General features: G+C 43.9%; 1 protein-coding gene across 1 annotated transcript in view; it reads right to left on the bottom strand.

The window, feature by feature from the left end:
• The window catches only part of PARVA (parvin alpha), a 182,810-nt gene that overhangs the window by 9,340 nt on the left and 151,534 nt on the right, over positions 1-21,936 (bottom strand). Inside the window, exons 10-12 of the mRNA XM_007471412.1 lie at positions 21,192-21,260; positions 18,048-18,149; positions 17,223-17,295 (exon numbers count right to left, since the gene is read on the bottom strand). Coding sequence (XP_007471474.1) covers positions 17,223-17,295; positions 18,048-18,149; positions 21,192-21,260 — 244 coding nt within the window. The remainder of the gene's footprint in view (positions 1-17,222; positions 17,296-18,047; positions 18,150-21,191; positions 21,261-21,936) is intronic.

The following is a 21,936-nucleotide window of genomic DNA, read 5'->3' as shown; positions in this document are numbered from 1 at the left end:
AGTTTGAGAAGGATCGGTAACAGTTCTTCTTTGTATGTTTGGTAGAATTCACCTGTGAAGCCATCTGGTCCTGGACTTTTGTTTGTAGGGAGTTTTAAAATTACAGATTCTACTTCATCTCTAGTGATCGGTCTGTTCAAATTATCTGTTTCTTCTTGATTCAGTTTTGGTGGGCTGTATGTTTCTAGAATCTTGTCCATTTCTTCTACGTTGTTGAATTTGTTGGCATATAATTGTTCATAGTATTCTCTTATGGTTTTCTGTATTTCTGTGGTATGGGTTGTTGTGTCTCCTTTTTCATTTCTTATTTTGTTTATTTTGGTTCTCTCTCTTTTCTTCTTGGTGCGCCTGGCTAGAGGTCTGTCAATCTTGTTTACCCTTTCAAAGAACAAGCTCTTGGTTTTATTGATTTTTTTCCTATTGTTTTTTAAAATTTAATTTTTATTGGAGTATAGTTGATTTGCAATGTTGTGTTAGTTTCTGCTGTACAGCAAAGTGAATCAGTTATACATATACGTATATCCACTCTTTTTAAAATTCTTTTCCCATGTAGGTCATTACAGAGTATTGAGAAGAATTCCCCATGCTATACAGTAGGTCTTTTAGTTATCTACTTTATATATAGTAGTGTGTATATGTCAATTCCAATCTCCCAGTTTATCCCTCCCCTCCTTTTCCCCCCCGGTAACCACAACTTTGTTTTCTACATCTGTGACTCTATTTCTGTGTTGTAAATAGGTTCATTTGTAACATTTTTTAAGATTCCACATATAAGCGATATATGATATTTGTTTTTCTCTGTCTGGCTTACTTCACTCAGTATGACAATCTCTAGGTCCATCCATGTTGCTGCAAATGACATTCATTCTTTTTGGCTGAGTAGTAATATTCCATTGTGTGTGTGTGTGTGTGTGTGTGTGTGTGTGTGTGTACACACACACACACACACACACACATATACACCACATCTTCTTTATCCATTCCTCTGTCAATGGACATTTAGGTTGCTTCCACGTCCTGGCTATTGTAAATTGTGCTGCAATGAACATAGGGGTGCATGTATCTTTTTGAATTATGATTTTATCTGGGTATATGTCCAGGAGTGGGATTGCAGGATCATATGGTAGTTCTATTTTTAGTTTTTTAAGGAACCTCCATACTGTTCTCCATAATAGTTGTACCAATTACATTCCCACCAACAGTGTAGGAGGGTTCCCTTTTCTCCACATCCTCTCTAGCATTTACTATTTGTAGATTTTTTTGATGATGGTCATTCTGACCACTGTGAGGTGATACCTCATTGTAGTTTTGATTGGTATTTCTCTAATAATTAGTGATGTTGAGCATCTTTTCATGTGCTTTTTGGCCATCTGTATGTCTTCTTTGGAGAAATGTCTATTTAGATCTTCTGCCCATGTTTTGATTGGGTTTTTTGGTTTTATTGGATATTGAGCTGCTTGAGCTGTTTGTATATTTTGGAGATTAATCCCTTGTCAGTTGCTTCCTTTGCAAATATTTTCTCCCATTCTGTGGGTTGTCTTTTCATGTTTATGGTTTCCTTTGCTGTGCAAAACCTTTTAAGTTTAATTAGGTCCCATCTGTTTATCTTTGTTTTAATTTTCATTACTCTACAAGGTGGATCAAAAAAAATCCTGCTGTGATTTATGTCAGAATGTCTATTGTTTTTTTAATCTCTATTTTATTTATTTCCTCTCTGATCTTTATTATTTCCTTCTGCTGACTTTAGGTTTTGTTTGTTCTTTTTCTAATTCTTTTAAGTGTAGGTTAGGTTGTTTACTTGATTTTTCTTGTTTTCTGAGAAAGGCGTGTGTCGCTATGAACTTTCCTCTGAGAACTGTTCTTGCTGCACCCCAAAGATTTTGTATGGTGTTTTCACTGTCATTTGTTTCAAGGTATTTTTAAATTTCCTTTTTGATTTCATCGTTGATCCAGTTGTTTTTTAGTAGTACGTTGTTTAATCTCCATGTAATCATTTTTTTTCTCATTTCTTTTTCTGTGGTTGATTTCTAGTTTCATGCTGGTGTAGTCAGAAAAGATGTTTGAGATAATTTCTATACTCTTAAATTTGTTGAGGCTTGTTTTGTACCCTAGTATGTGGTCAATCCTAGAGAATGTTCCATGTGCACTTGAAAAGAATGTGTATTCTGATTTTTTGGATGTAATGTCCTGAAAATATCAATTATGTATAACTGTTCTACTGTATCATTTAAGATCTCTGTTACCTTATTAATTTTCTGTCTAGAAGACCTGTCCATTGATGTGAGTGGGGTGTTAAAGTCTCCTACTATTATTATATTACTGTCATTTTCTCTATGTCTGTTAGTATTTGTTTTATGTATTTGGGTGCTCCTATATTAGGTGCATGTATGTTGACAAGTGTACAATCCTCTTCCTGTGTTGATCCTTTTATCATTATACAGTGTCCTTTATCTTTCTTTATGGCCTATGTTTTAAAGTCTATTTTGTCTGATATGAGAATTGTAACCTCTGTTTTTTCATTCCCGTTTGCTTGAAATATCTTTTTCCATCCCCCCACTTTCAATCTATGTATATCCTTTGCCCTAAAGTGTGTCTCTTGTAGGCAGCATATTGTAGGCTCTTTTTTTAAAAATCCACTCTGCTGCTCTGTGTGTTTTGATTGGAGCATTGTGTCCATTGACATTTAAGGTAATTATTGATAGATATCTATTTATTGCCATTTAAACACTTTTCCCCACTGATTTTATATTTCTTCTTTGTCCCTTTCTTTTCTTTTTGTGGTTTGATGATTTTCTTTTGTATTATACTTATGTTCTCATTTTTTGTTTTTTTTGTGTGAATCTATTGTATGTTTTTGATTTGTGGTTAGCCTGTTTTTCAAGTATGTTAACCCCATCCTGTATCTACTCACCTTAGACTGGTAGTCATATAGGCTCAAACACATTCTAGGAAATGAAAAAAAAAAAAGCTACATGTTCTTCCTCCCCTACATTTCATGATTTTGATATCCTCTTTTACATCTTCATGTTCATCCTTTTGCTGTTCATTGCTGTTATCACTTTCACAGAATTTTTTTGATTTTTAAAAAAATCTGTGTACTCGCTTATTTAGGTGATTTGTTTTCCAATTGTGATTTTCTCTTTCCTATATATTCTTACTTCTTTTCTATTTATAGGAGACCTTTCAATATTTCCTTTAGGATAGGTTTAGTATTGCTGTATTCTTTTAGTTTTTGCTTTTCTGAGAAATTCTTTATCTCTCCTTCTATTCTAAATGATAATTTTGCTGAGTAGAGTATCCTAGGTTGCAGATTTTTCCCTTTCTGGACTTTGAATATATTTTTTCCACTCCCTTCTAGCCTGCAACGTTTCTGTAGAGAAGTCAGCTGATAGCCTTATGTTCACTTGTAATGAACTCCGTGTTTTTCTTGCTGCCTTTAGAACCCTCTCTTTAACTTCTGCCATTTTTATTATAATATGTTTCAGTGTAGGTCTGTTTGGGTTTACCTTGTTTGGGACCCTCTGTGCTTCCTGTACCTGGATATATTTCCTTCTTTAGGTTTGGGAAGTATTCAGCCATAATATCCTCAAATACTTTCAATCCCCTTTTCTCTTTCTTCCCCTTCTACAATCCCTATTATGCATAGATTGGCATGCTTTATATTATCCCATAGGTCTCTTATATTGCTTTCTGTCTGCTGTCCTGTGTGATTTTCAGTATTCTATCTTCCAGGTCACTTATTTGTTCTTCTGCATTATTTATTCTCCTATTCATTGCCTTTAGTCCAGTTTTTGTCTTGGCAAATGAGTTTTCTAATTTTTCTTGGTTCCTCTTTACAGTTTCTAGTTCCTTTCTGCAGTACTTTGCATTTCTGTTGATAGCCTTTCCTAATTCCTTCAGTATTTTCTTTATCTCCTTTTCGAAATTGGTGTCTATTAGGCTGAAGGGATCTGTTTCATTGTTCTTTCAGGGGAATTCTCTTGGTCTTTTAAATGGGAGTGGTTCCTCTGCTTCTTCATTTTACTTGTCTTATTCTGTGAGTTTAGGAGAAACAATTATCTGTCGAGGTCTTGGAGGGCTGTTTATATGTGGAAGTGCCCCTGTGTAGCTTGTGTGGGTTTAGTATTTTTGGTGCAAGGGCTGTTTTTAGTATGGATGCCTGTCACCTCTTTCCTCAGTATGTGCTGGCCATTATCCCCTTAATAGGGAGTGTGTAGATGCAGCAGCTGGTGCCCAGTCATGGGGTTCTCAGCAGCAGTGGTGGCTCACGCATGTCCCCAGAGCATGTGATGGGAATGGAAACAGTTCACAACTGCTCCTGAAACGGGGCAGCAGCAGTGGCAGCTTGTGACTGCTCCTGGAGCTCCTGTAGGCAGTGTCCTGCCACCTGAGAGCACATGCAGGGAAAAAGAGTGTAATGGTGGGTCCTGCCCCTTCCCTTGCATGCCACCCGCACGATGGCTCCTTGCCTCTAAGGTGGCCCAGGCTTCCTCTGCATACACCCTCAGGTGTGGTTGCACCAGACTCCAGCCCCTTCAGGCTGTTTCCATGCAGCCCATCCCAATCCTCTCCCCAGGTCTGATCTCCAAAGTTGGAGCTTCTGCACCCAGCCCACGCTTGCCCTGGCAGATGCACTGGGGAGAGGAGAGCAGTGGCACTGACCATCTGTGCAGGTCTCTCTGCATTCTTTCTGCTGCAAACTCGTTCTTGCATTCTCTTCCAAGGCTCTGAAGCTCTGTCCTGGCTGATGTCCCTACTGGTGAGGGGACTTCCCAGGGTGCAGGAAGCTTTCCTCTTTCAGAGCTCCCTCCCAGGGGTGCAGGTCCCGTTTGGATTCCTTTCTCACTTTCTTTTTTCTCTTTCTTTTTTCTTTTGTTCTACCTGGTTACATGGAGATTTTCTTGCCCTTTCAGAGGTCAGAGGTCTTCTGCCAGCATTTGGTAGATATTCTGTGAGAAACATTCCACATGTAGATGTACTTTTGATGTATTTGTGGCAAGAGGTGACCTTCACATCCAGCTACTCCACCATCTTGATTGCTCCTTTCTGCTCTGTCTTTTCTTTCTTTCTCTCTCTTTCTCTCTCTCTCTCTCTCTCTCTCTCTCTCTCTCTCTCTCTCTCTCATGGGCTGAGTAGTTGTGGCTTGCAGGCTCTAGAGCACAGGCTCAGTAGTTGTGGTGCACGGGCTTAGTTGCTCCATGGCATGTGGGAGCTTCCCGGACCAGGGCTCGAACCCGTGTCCCCTGCATTGGCAGGTGGATTCTTAACCACTGCACCACCAGGGAAGCCCTGCCCTATGTCTTGATTGGAGCATTTAGTCTATTGACATTTAAAGTGATTACTGATAGGTATGTACTTACTGCTATTTTGTTACTTGTTTTCTGGCTGTTTCTGTAGTTCTTCTCTGTTCTTTTCTTCTTTTAGTTTCTTCCCTTTTGGTTTGATGATTTTCTTTAGTGGTATGCTTGTGTTCCTTTCTCTCTAGCTTTTGTGTAACTATTGTAGGTTTTTGATTTGTGGTTACTATGGGGTTCATATATGTTGACCTATAACTATGTGTAACTGACAAAGTTCAAACACATTGTAGAAGATCTACATTTTTTTTTACTCCCCTCCCCGACATTTTGTGTTTTTGATGTCCTATTTTACATCTTCATGTGTATTCCTTCACTGTTTGTTGCAGTTAAAATTGATTTTACAATTTTTTTTGTCTTTTAATCTTCATGTTAGCTTATTTAGTTGGTTGATTCTCATCCTTTACTATATATTTGCTTTACTAGTGGGATTTTTCCTTTCCTATAGATCTTATATTAGCCTTCTCTTTTCCACTTAGAGAAGACTCTTTAACATCTCTTTTAGGGTCATATTAGTATTGATGAACTCTTTAGTGTTGCTTGCCTGAGAAGTTCTGTATCTCTCCTTCAATTCTAAATGAGAATTCTGCTGGGTAGAGTATCCTGGGTTGCAGGCTTTTCCCTTTTAGCACTTTAAATATAGCATACCACTCCCTTTTGGCCTGCAAAGTTTCTGCAGAAAAATCAGCTGATAGCCTTATGGGTGTTCCCTGATATATATTATTCTGTTTTCTTACTTGCTGCCTTTAGAATTCTCTCTTTAACTTTTGCCATTTTAATTATGATACGTCTTGGTGTGGGTCTGTTTGGGTTCATCTTGTTTGGGACCCTCTGTGCTTCCCGTACCTGGATATCTGTTTTCTTCTTCAGATTCAGGAATTTTTCGGCCATAATTTCATCAAATACATTTTGGACACTTTTCTCCCTCTTCTCCATCTGGGACCCCCCATAATCTGATTTTCTTTTTCATGCTTGATGTCCCAGAGGTCCCTTAAAGTGTTCTTATTTTTTAAAATTTCTTTTTATTCTTGCTGTTATGACTGGGTGATTTCCATTATTCTATCTTGCAGATCACTTACACGTTCTTCTGTATTACCTAGTCTGCTGTTAATTCCTTCTAGCATGTTTTTCATTTCACTTATTGTATTCTTCAGTTCTGACTGGTACTTTTTTATATTTTCTAGTTCTTTATTAAAATTCTCACCATATTAATCTATTTTTTTCAGTAATCCAGTTAGCATTCTTATTACTGATGCTTTGAACTCTTTATCTATCTGATAAATTATTTATTTTCATTTCATTGGTTGTTTTTCAGGGGTTTTCTCTTCTTTCAATTGAAACAAATTCCTCTATCTTCTCCTTTTGCTTAACTTTCTCTGTCTCCATGAGATTAGGTGAAACAGTTACCTACTCTGGTCTTGAATGGGTGTCCTTGTATGGGAGTGACCCTATACAGTCTGCATGTGCCCAGTGGCTTTGGTGGGAGAGCTGGATCTGACATGAGCATGAGTCACATCTTCCCCCATGCTGTTCTGGCAGGTATCACATTGGTAGGAGGTGGGGCTGGAGATGAAGGGGCTAGATCCAGAGCTAGGTGTGAGCTGGGCCTTGTGCTCTGCTCAGTGGCTGATATCACCTTATTTGGAGCAAGGTTGGGTCCCAAGTTGCTGAAGCAGAAGCCCTGAGGGTAGGGTCTGAACTGGCTCTGTTCCCCCTAAGTGTGTGCTCTCCCCCTCCCATCACTGGCACCCTCATCTCAGAGCAGAGCAGTGCTGGATTGGGCACTCAGTGTGGGTCTGTGTGTGGGCCATGGCAGTCCCAGCCCTAGCTAGGGTCTCAGACTGCTTCTAAAGTGCTGCCTCCATAAGCACCAGTAATGGGTTCTCCTGCCCCTTTCAGATGCTGTTCTATGTCTGAGCCAGCTCCATCCCTCACAACTGAGCACTCCCCTTGGCCACAGCAGCCCTTGCCTTAGTGTGGAGCAGCATCATGGAGCAAGTGGGGCTGGAGTGTGTACTCCGCTCAGGCTGGGGCAGTTGTGGGAAACCGGTCAGAGTCCCAAGCAGTTTCAATCTGCTTCCTCCGCTTGTTTTGGGAGCCAGCAAGTGTGTGTGTGCTCTTCATAAGAGTCTAGGTTTCTTACAGCCCTCCTATTAGTCCCACTGATTGTCAAACCTAAGGGAACTCGTCTGCCTGGTGTTAGACCTCAGGGCTGGCGTGTCCAATATGTGGCTCAAACTGCTCCCTCCCCAGGGAGATCTCTGTCCATGTAATCCCCTTCCTCTTCTGAGTCCCCTCCCAGGGGCACAGGTCCCTGATTACTTCTCTTCCCTTCCTACCTGATTCTGTGTGGATCTTTCTTACAGTGTTGGTTGTACAAGAGTCTTTCTGCCAATCTCCAGTTAATTTTCAGTGAAAATTACTCCACGTGTAGATGTATTTTTGGCATTCATGGGGGGAGGTGAGCTCTGAATCCTTCTACTCTGCCATCTTGATATGTCTCCTCTGTTTTAATTTTAACACCCACTGAAGTCTGAAGTCCATCTTCACTATAGTGGGTTAAAGGTGTAAAGTCATTTAATGTCTCAGAATCAGTTTTCTCACTGGTAAAATTGGGTTTTATGAAAAACACCTGGAACATATGAAGGGCTCCCTAAATGGTAGTTTCCTTCCCACTTTCCCATCTTTGCCTAGTAGCAGAGCTGTTATGTATAGCTGTTAAGTCTATGCACTGCACAACTCCAGGGGGGTACCATTCACAAAGATTAAGCCCTGCTCCTTGGCAAATCTGAGTTGCTTCTTCCTACAGGTGATCACCATGAGGTGGGCCTGGTGAAGTCGGGGCGGGGACTACAGTCAGAGACACTGCTTACTGTCTGTTCTTTTCAAGAAAACCAACAGCCACACAGGTAGCTCCAGGTGGGCCAGTGGGTAGGCCATCTCAGCTAGGAGAAGAGCTTTGGATTCCTGGGAATGATCTGTGACTCCCTGCAATATAGAGCCTCTTTAAAACCCTGGGCTAATAAATTACGTGACTAGCAAGTTAGTTAGCACTGCTCTGATCATTTCTCGGTGCTGGCCCAGAGTCCCTATCTGGGAGCAGGCAGTAGGATGGTAGGGCACCTGGATAGACAGCCAGAGCAGAGGCTGTCTGGCTGGCTGGGGCCAAGGAAGAGACAAATCAGACCCAAGACCACTCTGAGGAGAAAATGGCCTCTGGTCAAGGGGAAAGGGCTCTAGGTTTGCTCCTCTCACTCAGTGGCATTAGTGACAATTCCCATCCTTCAGAGGACCATCCGAAATGAGTCTGTGGTTCTTTAAAAGATGCAGAAGTCTAGGAGGGAGAGGAACTCTGCTAATGCAGAAACCCAGGCTTTACACAAGGGGCCATGGCCCTGTGTGGCCATGCGCTCCATGGACCCATTTGGGCTACCCCAGCCTGTCTCATCCCAGTCTGAGGCCCCTCCCTTCTCTGCAGTCTCTCCACCCCCATCTTTGAGTTCCGTGACCAAGGTGGGAAGAAACCTGGTGGCTCAGTGCCACCAGCTGGTGGGGGCTGGAATAAGTTGGGTGGCCACAGGCTGCCTACTCAGGGTAAGCCCAGCCCCCAAGATGTCCATCAAGTTCCAGCCTCCATCCCGCCTCCAATGGATGTAGCTCATCCTCAGTCTCTGCCTCGCTCTCCTGTTTACTCCCTATTCCCCACTGAGACAGAATCCATCCTTTGGTATTGGTCATTTTCGTGGTGGCCTGCTACCCTATCTGGTGATTTTGCCATATTCTTTACATATTAAAATTTTTTCATATGACAAGCATCCAGAAAAGTACATTCAACATATATATGTTCAGTTTTAAATAGTTTTAAGGGAACCCTCACGTAACCACCACCCATGTCTCAGGTACGAACATTGTCAGTACCCTAGAAGCACCCCCTTCCTCTCTGCATTCAGGTCACAACCCTCTCTCACCCTTCAAAGATATAACCAAAATCCTCACTTTTATCGTGATCACCTCCGTGCTCTTCTTCATAGTTCCACCAGCAACATATGCACCTTTAAACAGCAGACTGTAGTTTTGTCTACACTTTATATAAATACTCATCCTATGCATATTATTTTGTGATTTTTTTTTTTTTTACTCAAAGTTATGTTTATAGGATTCATCCTTTAACAATTTCATTTCATCCTCAGTCTCTGCCTCGCTCTCCTGTTTACTCCCTATTCCCCACTGAGACAGAATCCATCCTTTGGTATTGGTCATTTTCGTGGTGGCCTGCTACCCTATCTGGTGATTTTGCCATATTCTTTACATATTAAAATTTTTTCATATGACAAGCATCCAGAAAAGTACATTCAACATATATATGTTCAGTTTTAAATAGTTTTAAGGGAACCCTCACGTAACCACCACCCATGTCTCAGGTACGAACATTGTCAGTACCCTAGAAGCACCCCCTTCCTCTCTGCATTCAGGTCACAACCCTCTCTCACCCTTCAAAGATATAACCAAAATCCTCACTTTTATCGTGATCACCTCCGTGCTCTTCTTCATAGTTCCACCAGCAACATATGCACCTTTAAACAGCAGACTGTAGTTTTGTCTACACTTTATATAAATACTCATACTATGCATATTATTTTGTGATTTTTTTTTTTTTTACTCAAAGTTATGTTTATAGGATTCATCCTTTAAACAATTTCATTGAGGTATAATTTATTGTTTTATTGAGGTATAATTATTCTAGTATATTCTGTCGTTTTTCAAGAATGCTTCTCAGTCTGTTATCTACTTCTGGTAAATATTCAGTGCCTTGAAATGCCTGTTTTTGATCATTCTGTCCAGTTTTACACTTGCTTTTTTTGCAGAGGATAATCACTGACCTCTTCATGCTACAGTAACTAGCATGAAGTCTCACGCGATTTCTCAGTTCATTCTTTCTTATTGTTGCCATTGTGTAATAACCCATGGTATGAATATACTCCAATTTATTTAGCTTGTTCCCTGGGGATGCACCCTCCAGTTTAGTCTATCATGGATATTTCTGGACTAGGGTCCTAGTATATGGACATGCATACTTATGAGTGGAATTGCTGGTCATAGGGTATATTCGTTTTCTATTGCTGCTTTAACATATCACCACAAATTTGGTGGCTTAAAACAATCCAAATTTATTATCTTACAGTTCTAAAGGTCAGAGTCCAAAGTGTGTCTCACTGGGATAAAATCAAGGTATCAGCAGGGTTGTGTTCGCTTCTGGAGACACTAGGGGAGAATCTGTTTTCTTGCTTTTTCTAGCTTCTAGGGGCTACCAGCATTCTTTGGCTCATGGTCCCCTTTCATCTTCAAAGCCATCAATGGCTGGTTGAATCTTTCTCATGCTACATCATTCTGATGAGTCTTCTGCTTCCCTCTTCTCTTGTGATTACACTGGAACCACCCAGATGATCCAAGGTAATCTCTCCAGCTCAAGATCCTCAACTTAATCACATCTGTGAAGTCCCTTTTAGCATATAAGGTGTTAACAGGTCCCAGGGATTAGGGTGTGGACATTTTGGGGCAGGCCATCATTCTGCATTTAATACCACAGTTGTATTACAAATATTAAATGTATTGATAAGGACAAACAGAAACAGCAGTTTTTGTACATCCTTGTTAATACCTGATATTATCAGAGTTTAAAATTTTTGCCACTGGTCTGTACACTATCCCTAAGGGAATGGGGAAGGGAAGTTGAACCACTTCCCATATTTCCAGCCACTGACCAAATCATTCCACAGATAGTATTGATCATCTACAACTAAGCTGCCTTCACCTACCTGGATTTTCAGCATTGTTTTAAGTAGCTTGGTCCCAGCTATTTGACTCCTTGTATTTTAGATATTCCATCAGCCTGCTGGCTGTCTTACATGCAGACTTCATTCCTGCCTTGTAGTAAGTTTCTTCTAGTCCCCACCTGTCTGCTGTGCTGGGGTCTTAACCATACTCAATGATGAGTCTACTTGAATGATGATAACAGGGTAGGCAGGTGCATTTGAAGACACATGGTATGATACCCTAAATAGAAAGCCACCAGCTTCATGCCGATATGTCAACTGCTCCACTGGCCATGAACTTGCTGCTAACACTTGGCTTACACTACTTGGGATACTAGAAGATTAAGAAGCCTGGGCAGCAAAAGTCATCTGAGATGGAAACCCAAAGTTTCCAGGGGATTTCAAGGTATAACAGAGCTTTGAGTGTCAAACAGCATGGCAGAGGATGTATTTTCCTGACCTTAAAAACATTTGCCATGACAAATGCCTCTGCCACATCCAGTTTGATGTTGAAACACCCTCAAAGAATTACCCAGATTAGCCCCTTTTGAAAGTCTGCAGCATTTACTACTGAATTTCACCTCCCAGTTAGAAGCAGAGAAACAAGAATGCTGGGGTATACCTCTCACCAAGTATGGTCTCACAAAATACCATTTCAATTCTCCTTTACACACTGGAAATTTTCAGCATGGGCATGGTGCCCAGTATAATAGCAAATAAAACAGATGTGTTTTTCCATTCATATTGGTCAGGAAACTTCATAGTAAGCAGTTTAATATTTATATAAGAAATGTCATCTATATACTGAAATATCCCTATAAATTAATTGATATTGGGAAAACCGTCTTAAGGGAAATAAATGCTTGAAAACTGAAGTATCAGAAGAAGTACGTCCAATCTGTAACCAGGAAGTTTCATATTAAGCAGGTCAAGAAAACAGACACAGAAATGCTGGCCGGACTATCCTGCTATGTCTCTCCTAGCCAGAAGCAGGGTGCTTATCAGCTGGCCACGGGACACTCAGGGTCTACTTCTAAAGGCATTAGGATGGCTACAGTGGCCTTGCAGGGAGACAAGCCCGTGAGGGACAGCAGCCTTGCTAGAGGTCCTCCTCTGGCAGTGACCAGGTGCTTAGAACAAGGTGATGATAAATGACACTAAGGGATTGGCTTTTGTTGACCAGAGCTGATAGTTACTGAGGTCTGGAAAGAGTCATGAGACAGGGACCAACCAATGTCTTCACAACTGACCTCTCTCCTCCAGTCTTCCTGCTTTCTTCTCCAGCTTCATGAGTAAAGGCATTCCCACAAGATATTGTCCCTGACCCTTCCCTTTTCTCTACATGCTTTCCTGTTATACGCCAAGAGAGAATGGAACAAGTGGAAGACTTGCAGTGATATAACCACAGCCCTGATCTTCTGCCCGAACTCCAGTTCCGCTTGTGCCAATGCCTAGGTGTCAACCTCAAGGTTTCCAAAGCTGACACTCTTATGTCCCCTCCCAGGCTTGTTTTTCCTCCTAGGTTCCCCAGTACTGCTGATGGTGCCCCACATCTAAATATCTGTTCTTCACACTGCCTTCCAAGTCATCTCTCTGGAATAGAGCTCTGATTACATCACTCACCTGCTCAAGAAACTTCCATGACCCCTACTGCCTACAGAATCAAGTCCAAACTTGCTGCCTTGGCATCAAGTCCCTCCAGGACTTGCTTCACTGTAATCAGCTATTATTCAATTCATACTCTTAATATTCCAGCCGAACAGGTAACTGCTATATACTCATTATTAGGTGTCAGGTGCTGTGCATCAGACATCATCACATTTAATCATATAATGTGCATGTCCCTAGGATTTCCACTTTTATAGACATGAAAAATATGACCAGTAAGTTGCCCAAGGCTGGTGGGGTAGGGCCTGGACCAAGGTCTGTCATGGCTTAGCCACATGCTTGGCTGTCTCATAAGCTAAGCCCTTCCCCATTTCCCAGGCGGGACATTTGCTCACATGGCCATCCTGTCTGGGATGCTTTACTCCTTTATCCTAATGTCTAAATACAAAAGCCCTGGGGGGAGAGGAGACAAGAGGGAGGAGAAGGACATGAGCTCACCTCCTCTTCCGGAAACACCAAAATCACAGCTAACTGCTGAATAACCACCAGCAAAAAAACGTTGGAACTCACCAAAAAAGATACCCTACATCCAAAGACAAAGAAGAAGCCACAGTGAGATGGTAAGAGGGGCGTAATCATGATAAAAAACAAATCCCATACATGCTGGGTGGGTGACCCACAAACTGGAAAATATATAACAGGGGTTCTCCTACAGGAGTGAAAGTTCTGAGCCTCACATCAGGCTCCCCAGCCTGAGGATCTGGCAATAGGAGGAAGAGCCCCCAGGGACTCTAGCTTTGAAGGCCAGCAGGGTTTGATCACAGGAATTCCACAGGACTGGGAGAAACAGAAACTCCACTCTTGGAGGGTGCACATAGGGTCTCGAGTGCACCAGGACCCAGGGTAAAAAGCAAGTGAGCACATTAAGAGACTGGGCCAGACTTACCTGCTAGTATTGGAGGGTCTCCTGTGGAGGCGGGGAATGGCTGTGGCTCACTGCGGGGACAAGGACACTAGTGGTGGCAGTTCTGGGGAGTACTCATTGGTGTGAGCCCTCCTGGAGGACACCATTTTCTCACCAAGACCTGGCCCCACCCAACAGCCTCTAGGCTCCAGTGCTGGGACGACTCAGGCCAAACAACCAACAGGGTGGGAACACAGCACCACCCATCAGCAGACAGGCTGCTTAAAGTCTTCCTGAGTAGATGGCTGCCCAATAAACACACCCCCTGACACGGCCCTCCCCACCAGGGGGACAAGACCCAGCTCCACCCACCAGTGGGCAGGTACCAGTCCTTCCCACCAGCAAGCCTGCAGAAGCCTCTTAGATGCCTCATTCATCAGGGGGCAGGCAGCAGAAGCAAGAAATACAACCCTGCATCCTGCAGAACAGAAATTGCAATCACAGAAAGACAAAATGAGAGGGCAGGGGAATATGTCCCAGATGAAGGAAAAAGATAAAACCCCAGAAGAATAACTAGTGAAGTAGAGATGCACAATCTACCTGAAAAAGAATTCAGAGTAATGATAGTAAAAATGATCCAAGATCTTGGAAAAAGAATGGTGGCACAGATTGAGACAATATACGAAGTGTTTAACAAAGACCTAGAAGAACTAAAGAACAAACACAGTTGAACAATACAGTAAGTGAAGTAAAGAATACAGTAGAAGGAATAAATAGCAGAATAACTGAGGCAGAAGAACAGATAAGTGACCTGGAAGACAGAATGGTGGAAATCACTGCCATGGAACAGAATAAAGAAAAAAGAGTGAAAAGGAATGAGGACAGTCTAAGAGACCTCTGGGACAACATTAAATGCAGCAACATTCACATTATAGGGGTCTCAGAAGGAGAAGAGACAGAGAGAAAGGGCCTGAGAAAATATTTGAAGAGATAATATCTGAAAACTTCCCTAACATGGGAGGGGAAACAGTAACCCAAGTCCAGGAAGCACACAGAGTCCCAGGCAGGATAAACCCAAGGAGGAACACACTGAGACACACAGTAATCAAACTGACAAAAATTAAAGACAAAGAAAAATATTAAAAGCAATAAGGGAAAAGCAGCAAATAATGTACAAGGGAACTCCCATAAGGTTATCAGCTGATTTCTCGGCAGAAACTCTGCAGGCCAGAAGGGAGTGGCATGATGTATTTATCAGGCTCCCTAACTTCAGACTATACTACAAAGCTACAGTCATCAAAACAGTGGGGTACCGGCACAAAAACAGACATATAGATCAATGGAACAGGATAGAAAGCCCAGAAATAAACCCATGCACCTATGGTTAATTAATCTATGACAAAGGAGGCAAGGCTATAAAATGGAGAAAAGACAATATCTTCAATAAATGATGCTGGGAAAACTGGACAGCTACATGTAAAAAAATGAAATTAGAACATTCCTTAACACCATACACAAAAATAAACTCAAAATGGACTAAAGATCTAAATTTAAGACTGGATATTATAAAACTCTTAGAGGAAAATATAGGCAGAATGCTCTTTGACATAAATTGCAGCAATACCTTTTCTGATCTTCTCCTAGAGTAATGGAAATAAAAACAAAAATAAACAAATGGGACCTAATTAAACTCAAAAGCTTTTGCACAGAAACAGAAACCATAAGCAAAACGAAAAGACAAAGAATGGGAGGAAACATTTGCAAATGACGTGACCGACAAGGGATTAATCTCTAAAATTTACAAATAGCTCATGTGGTTCAATATCAAAAAACAAAAAACACAATCAAAACATGGGCAGAAGACCTAAATAGACATTTCTACAAAGAAGACATACAGAGGGCCAAGAGGCACATGAAAAGATGCTCAACATCACTAATTATTAGAGAAATGCAAATCAAAACTACAATGAGATATCACCTCATACCAGTCAGAATGGCCATCATCAAAAAGTCTACAAACAATAAATGCTGGAGAGGGTGTGGAGAAAAGGGAACCCTCTTGCACTGTTGGTGGGAATGTAACTTGGTACAGCCACTGTGGAGAACAGTGTTCCTTAAGAAACAGAGGTTCCTTAAGAAACTAAAAATAGTGCTACCATATGATCCAGCAATCCCACTCCTGGGCATATATCTGGAGAAAAACATGGTTCGAAAGGATACATGCACCCCAGTGTTCACTGCAGCACTGTTTACAATAGCCAAGACCTGGAAGCAACCTAAATGTCCATCGACAGATGAATGGATAAAGAAGATGTGGTACATATATACAATGGAATATTACTCAGCCATTAAAAAGAATGAAATAATGCCATTTGCAGCAACATGGATGGACCTGGAGATTATACTAAATGAAGTAAGTCAGACAGAGAAAGAAAAATATCATATGATATTGCTTATATGTGGAATCTAAAAAAATATATATATACAAATGAACTTATTTACAGAACAGAAACAGACCCACAGACTTAGAGAATGAACTTATGGTTACCAGGGGGAAGGGTGGAGGGAAAGGATAGACTGGGAGATTGGGATTGACATGTACACACTGCTATATTTAAAACAGATACCAAACAAGGACATACTGTATAGCATAGGGAACTCTGCTCAATATTCTGTAATAACCTAAATGGGAAAAGAATTTGAAAAAGAATATAGTGTATAACAGAATCACTTTGCTGTACACCTGAAACTAACACAACATTGTTAATCAACTAGACTCCGATATAAAAGAAAAAAGAAAAAGAATATAGTGTATAACAGAATCACTTTGCTGTACACCTGAAACTAACACAACATTGTTAATCAACTAGACTCCAATGTAAAAGAAAACAGAAAAATAAATACAAAAGCCCTACCTGGTCCTTCCAGTTTAAACCAAGTCTTACCATCTCCCCCCTACAAATGCACACATTGCTTCAAGCGCAAGCATGGGAGGGCTGCTGGAGCATTTTGCTCCTTTTGTATTTTTTCAGCCTTAACATTTGTAACCTTAAACCTGACAAATCAAACCTTGTCCTTGGGCAGAGTTGGAGCAAGCAAAGGGCAGAAAAGGGAATTATTCTCAGAGTAGAGCTGCCTGTGATGACCCCTGCATCTTCCCCCTGCCTACCTGGGAGATAGTTCTTGGGCAGGTCAGCACCCTGTCCAGGCACAGAAGAACCTGGAAACCAGGCCAGGACAGTTCTTGTAGCAGCACCTCCGCTCTGTGACACGTCTGCATGGGTCCTTATCCCTATGACCCCATGTGTGGGATTTCAGGTTCTGCTTTTATTCCCTGAGGCTGTGCGATCTGCAGCTGGCAAAGGATGCCCAGGACTGAGCAGCTGCACCCTGTCCCACCTTCCCCTGCAAATGGCAAAGAAGGCTTCAGAAAAGATAGTCTTCCGGCCGGTATCAAACATGAGCCTTGCTCTGTGCCCTGAAAACTTGTGTGCAGGGGAGGGTCTTGCCATATTGTCACCAACCCAGGGAAGAGCAAAGTACCTTCTGGCCGTGGTTTTGGCTTTTCCAATCCTCCGTCTTGCATGAGCTCAAAGGCAAAGGAGACGTTCAAGACCTGGAGAGAGAAAGGCAGTGCGTGAGGTGCTGCATACTCATTCCTAGACCCTTGGGGCTCCCTGTGACCTGCCCCTGGAAAGTGAAGGAACAAGCACTGTAGCCAGTGGGGCAGGGGCTGAGCTAAAATGAGGCCATTTTTCGAAGGACAAATGAGGCTGCCAAACTGCCCCGGCCATGAGGAGTGTGAGTCAGGCCCAGCCTGCTGTTGGTGAAGCACTCCCAGAGGAGTTAAAAATCCTCTCCCTGTCTTACTGCGTTCTTGCATCACTGCCAGGACTGTAAACTCAGGGACATAAGTGCTCACAGTTGAAAGGATCAGAAAGCAAGACATTTCAAGAGGCAGAGAAGGGTTTCTGCTTGGGACCAAATGCCCCTTGTCTAGCAGGTGGGCTGGGGCAGCCTGTGAGAGGCATCAGAAATCGGCTGAGCACCGGCCTCAGGTCTGACCAGCCTTGCAGCCACCTTCCCTGTCACCTCTGGGGAGAGATGAGGCTGGGCTGTGGCGCCAGGCAGGAGCATACGGCTAGGGGAGCAAGGTGCAGGAGAGGGAAAGCTGTTCAGGATGCTCAGTGGCCTGTAGGTAGCTGCGTCCCAGCTCAGCTGTGCATCACAATGAGCCCCCCATCCGACCACTGAAGACTCTGGGCAGAGGGGAAGCCGCCGCCTTTTCCCCAGATGGCTTCAGCAGAGGTGTGGGCAGATGGGTCGGGCATGTGGGCTCGGGCCTCCCGTGATGTCACCTCCCCTAACCTTCTGCTCAAAGCTGTCCGGGGTCAGGAAGAAGCTGTGCAGGGGCACGAAGTAGCCCTCCAGGAGCCCCATGAGCAGCACCAGGTACACCCCATCTGCAAACTGGAGGGAGAGAGACAGGTGAAGGCACTGGGCCCCGAGCGCCCCAGCCCAGGCCTTTCCAGGGGCACATCAGCTTCCGTGTTGACCCCCGCAAAGGCTATATCCCCAGGCAGGCTGCTGGCAGCGGGTGAGGGGCAGTAGCCCAAGGCAGGAAGGTCTGCTCTGCAGCAGGCCTGCCCCATGTCTGGCTGGTCCAGCACAGCCACAAGCCCATGGTCCTGATCTCAATTGGTCCAGTATTTATTGAGCACCAACTATGTACCAAGCCCTGATCTGAAACAGGGACCACAGAGGTGGGTCAGGTGTGGCCCCTGCCCTGGAGGAACTCATGGTACAGTGGCGAGACTGTTGTGGAGGAAATGCAGCCGCTGCTCTGATGGAGGGAAGCATGCTGGCCTGCATGAGACTGACGAAGGTCACTCATCCCACTGAAGGCAACAGCGAAGGCTTCTGGAGCAGGCGCTGCCTGGGTGGAGACATGAGGGATGAGCTGGAGTTAGCTAGGGAGGGCAGAGGGAGGAGGGAAAGGGGATGTCCAAGGCCAACGGCATGAGGCTACTAGGGCGACTTCTGCTTTATGAACAGGGAAGGATCTAGTGTCATACCAGCCTGGGCATTCTCCCCTCTCACCCTCGCCTTATTACTGCTTGAGAGGCAGCATAGTACAGCTGTTAGGAACGTGTGCTCTGGGCTGGCCTCTAGCTCTACCACTTATTAACTGAGTGACTTGAGCAAGTTACAGAGCTTCTCTGTGCCTCATTTTTCTCACCTGTAAAATGGGGCAATAATAGTATAGTATCTAATTCATAGGGTTTCATGCGGCCTAAACCAGTAAATATGTGTAAGGTGCCTAGAACACTGCTTGGTGTGTAGGCAACACTTAACACATACTAACTACTGCTATTTCTATCCGGGAAAACAACAAAGCAGTCAGACACAATCAGCTCTTGCTGATAAAGCACAACTGTGTGCTCAGGGCCATGGCAAGAGGCTTAGAGCTGGTCCCAGCACCTGTGGGATGAGGGAAATTTGAAAGGAGTAGGTGTTCTGGGTATGGAGAATGGCCTGAGCAAAGTTACAGCATATCTGATATTCTAGAACCTTGCAAAGGAGGCAGGGCCATCAAATATTTGTATAAACAACAGTTACTAGAGTTCACAAGAGATCAAAGTTCTTGGAATCATCTTAGGAAACTTTAAAAATACTAGACGGAATTAGTATTCTGCCCGGGCTGGGCCAGTGTCTGAGCTCTGCTGGGTGACCGATTGGTGGGCCTGTGACTCAACCTTGGTTATGGGCAAACAACCTGGAGTATGAACTTGACCTAGAAGCAGCTTCCTCCCTGTTTCCATCCATCTGGCTGGTAGGGCCTGAGCATGACTCATCCCAGGCCACCCCAGGGTGGACAATGGGAAATAGACCCCAGCAACCGTGTCAAAATCACAGCCCCACCCATGGAACTAGTTAACTAGGCCTAATTCTGGCTGTGGCTGGAATGGGTTGAGAATGAAAGAAACTAATCTGTCAACTCAGGGGAGCACCCTGGGTTAGGGTCAGGGTTAGTCACAGCTGTGAGTACCACTGACCTAGACTGCTCCCACCCCTGACTGCTGGTTCCAATGACTTGGTGGTAAAACTCGCAGATAGACACCAGATATGCTCGGCAGAGACCCCTTCCCTGCCCATGGGGAAGGGAGAGCTCATTCCAGCCCTCTCCAGGAATCATTGCTTCTGCAGCGCGTTCCCTATCTCCTGAAGAGCATATCAAGCTGCCTCCAGAGTCCAGACACACCCAGGCAGATCTCAGTCACAGACCCGGGCATTGCCTTTAAAAATAATAGGAGGTGCCCCTGTGTTCAAAAGAAAACCACACTTTAGAAGTTCATTGCGAATGAAAAGAGGTTGGGAAACAGGATACATTACATGGTATAAAGATTATACCTAATAAAGATTAGTTATTAATTATAAAGCGGGGGGTAGGGGGGCAGAGCTTTACAGTAGGGAAATCTGGGGTATGCCCACTTAGCCAAGTGGTCAAAATTACCACCACCAGGAACAGAACTGATGGAGAAAAGTGCCTGAGAAGGGACTTCCCTGGTAGCGCAGTGGTTAAGAATCCGCCTGCCAATGCAAGGGACATGGGTTCGATCCCTGGTCCGGGAAGATGCCACATGCCGTGCAGCAACTAAGCCCGTCCGCCACAACTACTGAGCCTGAGCTCTGGAGCCCGCGAGCCACAACTACTGAAGCCCATGCGCCTAGAGCCTGTGCTCCGTAACAAGAGAAGCCACCGCAGTGAGAAGCCCGTGCACCGCAAGGAAGACCCAACACAGCCAAAAATATATATATATTAAAAAAAAAAAAAAGGCCTGAGAAGAACACAGCATTGCCTCCATGGTACTGTTCCTGAACATGCATAACCTGGTTCTAATCATGAGGGAGAAAAACAGAGGCATTCTATGAACTAAATGGCCCACGCTCTTCAAAAATGTCGATGTTATGCAACGAGAGGCTGAGGATTTGTTCTCTATTAAAAAGAAACTAAAGAGACATGACAACTAAATGCATCAGGTGAGAATATGAGGACAACTGTATTTCTCTGAACCATGTGACACGGTCAAGAGTAGTCAAATATCAGTGATTTCATATGGTTCAACCTAAATAGATTAACATATTGTACTGATGTTAAAACTGCCTGAATTTGATTACTATATTGTGATTCTGAGGTATTTAGGGGTGGCGAGAGAGAAAAAAAACCCAAATATGGCCAAATGTTAACAACTGTTATATGTGCGTGAAGAGTACACGGAGATTCATGATAATATTCTTGCAACTTTTCAAAATAAAATACTGGAAAGAATTCGGAGAAATTCCATGCAGTTCACCCCTCTGAGTGAAGAGAGAGAGAATCCCCTCTCCCTCCCCCGGAAAAGCTCCAGGATCAGGGTGGAAAGCCCTCCCGGCAATGTGGCTGGGGCAATGGGAACAGTGGCTGTCCAGCGGGGCCTTGTCCCCCACCCTGCACATGGGGCCATCACCCACCTGGGTTTCCAGTTCCGTGACCTCCAGGTTCAATTTATTCAGGTGCTTGTTCACGAAAGTAATGAGCGTCTAGAAGAAAAGCACAAGCCAGACATTGAGATGAAGACTCTCACCCTGGAGGCCGCCCCTGTGACTCAACCATGACGACACAGGACGAGACCCAGCCAAGATCTCGGGCCCGGGATCCCTGTGCCGAGCGGAGTGAGGCTGAGCAGCCTATAAGGCTCTTGCGAAACTCCTTGAGTCCACAGGGAAGGATGGCCCCCAGGACTGGCAGTCCCATGCACTGTGCGATTCCAATAGCCAGGTCCAGAACTGTGCAAGGAGCAGGGAGTGCTAAGAGGGCAGAGTGACAGGTGGAGTGTCCTAGCCGGGCTCAGGGGGCCAGAGGAGAAATGACCGCCTTGGGTCCCTCCTTCTAGTCCCCCTAGGTGCAGGTACCGGTGCCAGGGAGACAGAGGGAGGTCTGTGTGAGGAGCAGGGATGGCAGGGTTCAGTGTGGGTGTGGAGACACGAGACCGTAGCCTCAGAAACCCCCAAGAGATGCTGTCATCCCAATGGGAGAAGAAAGGGACTGGATAAGGCATCCAGTGAAAACAAGACAGGTAAAACGGACATCAAGCAGGAAAGCTCTGTGTTTGTGGTGGTCTGGTGATGACACCAGTTTCGGGAAGCTTGCAAACTGCAGGGGGTGGGTTTTCCTAATGTTTTCCTACATCTCGCTCCCCTCCCTCCCTCCCTCTCC

The sequence above is a fragment of the Lipotes vexillifer genome, unplaced genomic scaffold (assembly GCF_000442215.2).
Source record: "Lipotes vexillifer unplaced genomic scaffold, Lipotes_vexillifer_v1.1 scaffold6, whole genome shotgun sequence".
Lineage (NCBI taxonomy): Eukaryota > Metazoa > Chordata > Mammalia > Artiodactyla > Lipotidae > Lipotes > Lipotes vexillifer.
Note: the sequence above shows the minus strand (reverse complement) of the source record. Positions and strands in the feature narration are given on the sequence as shown.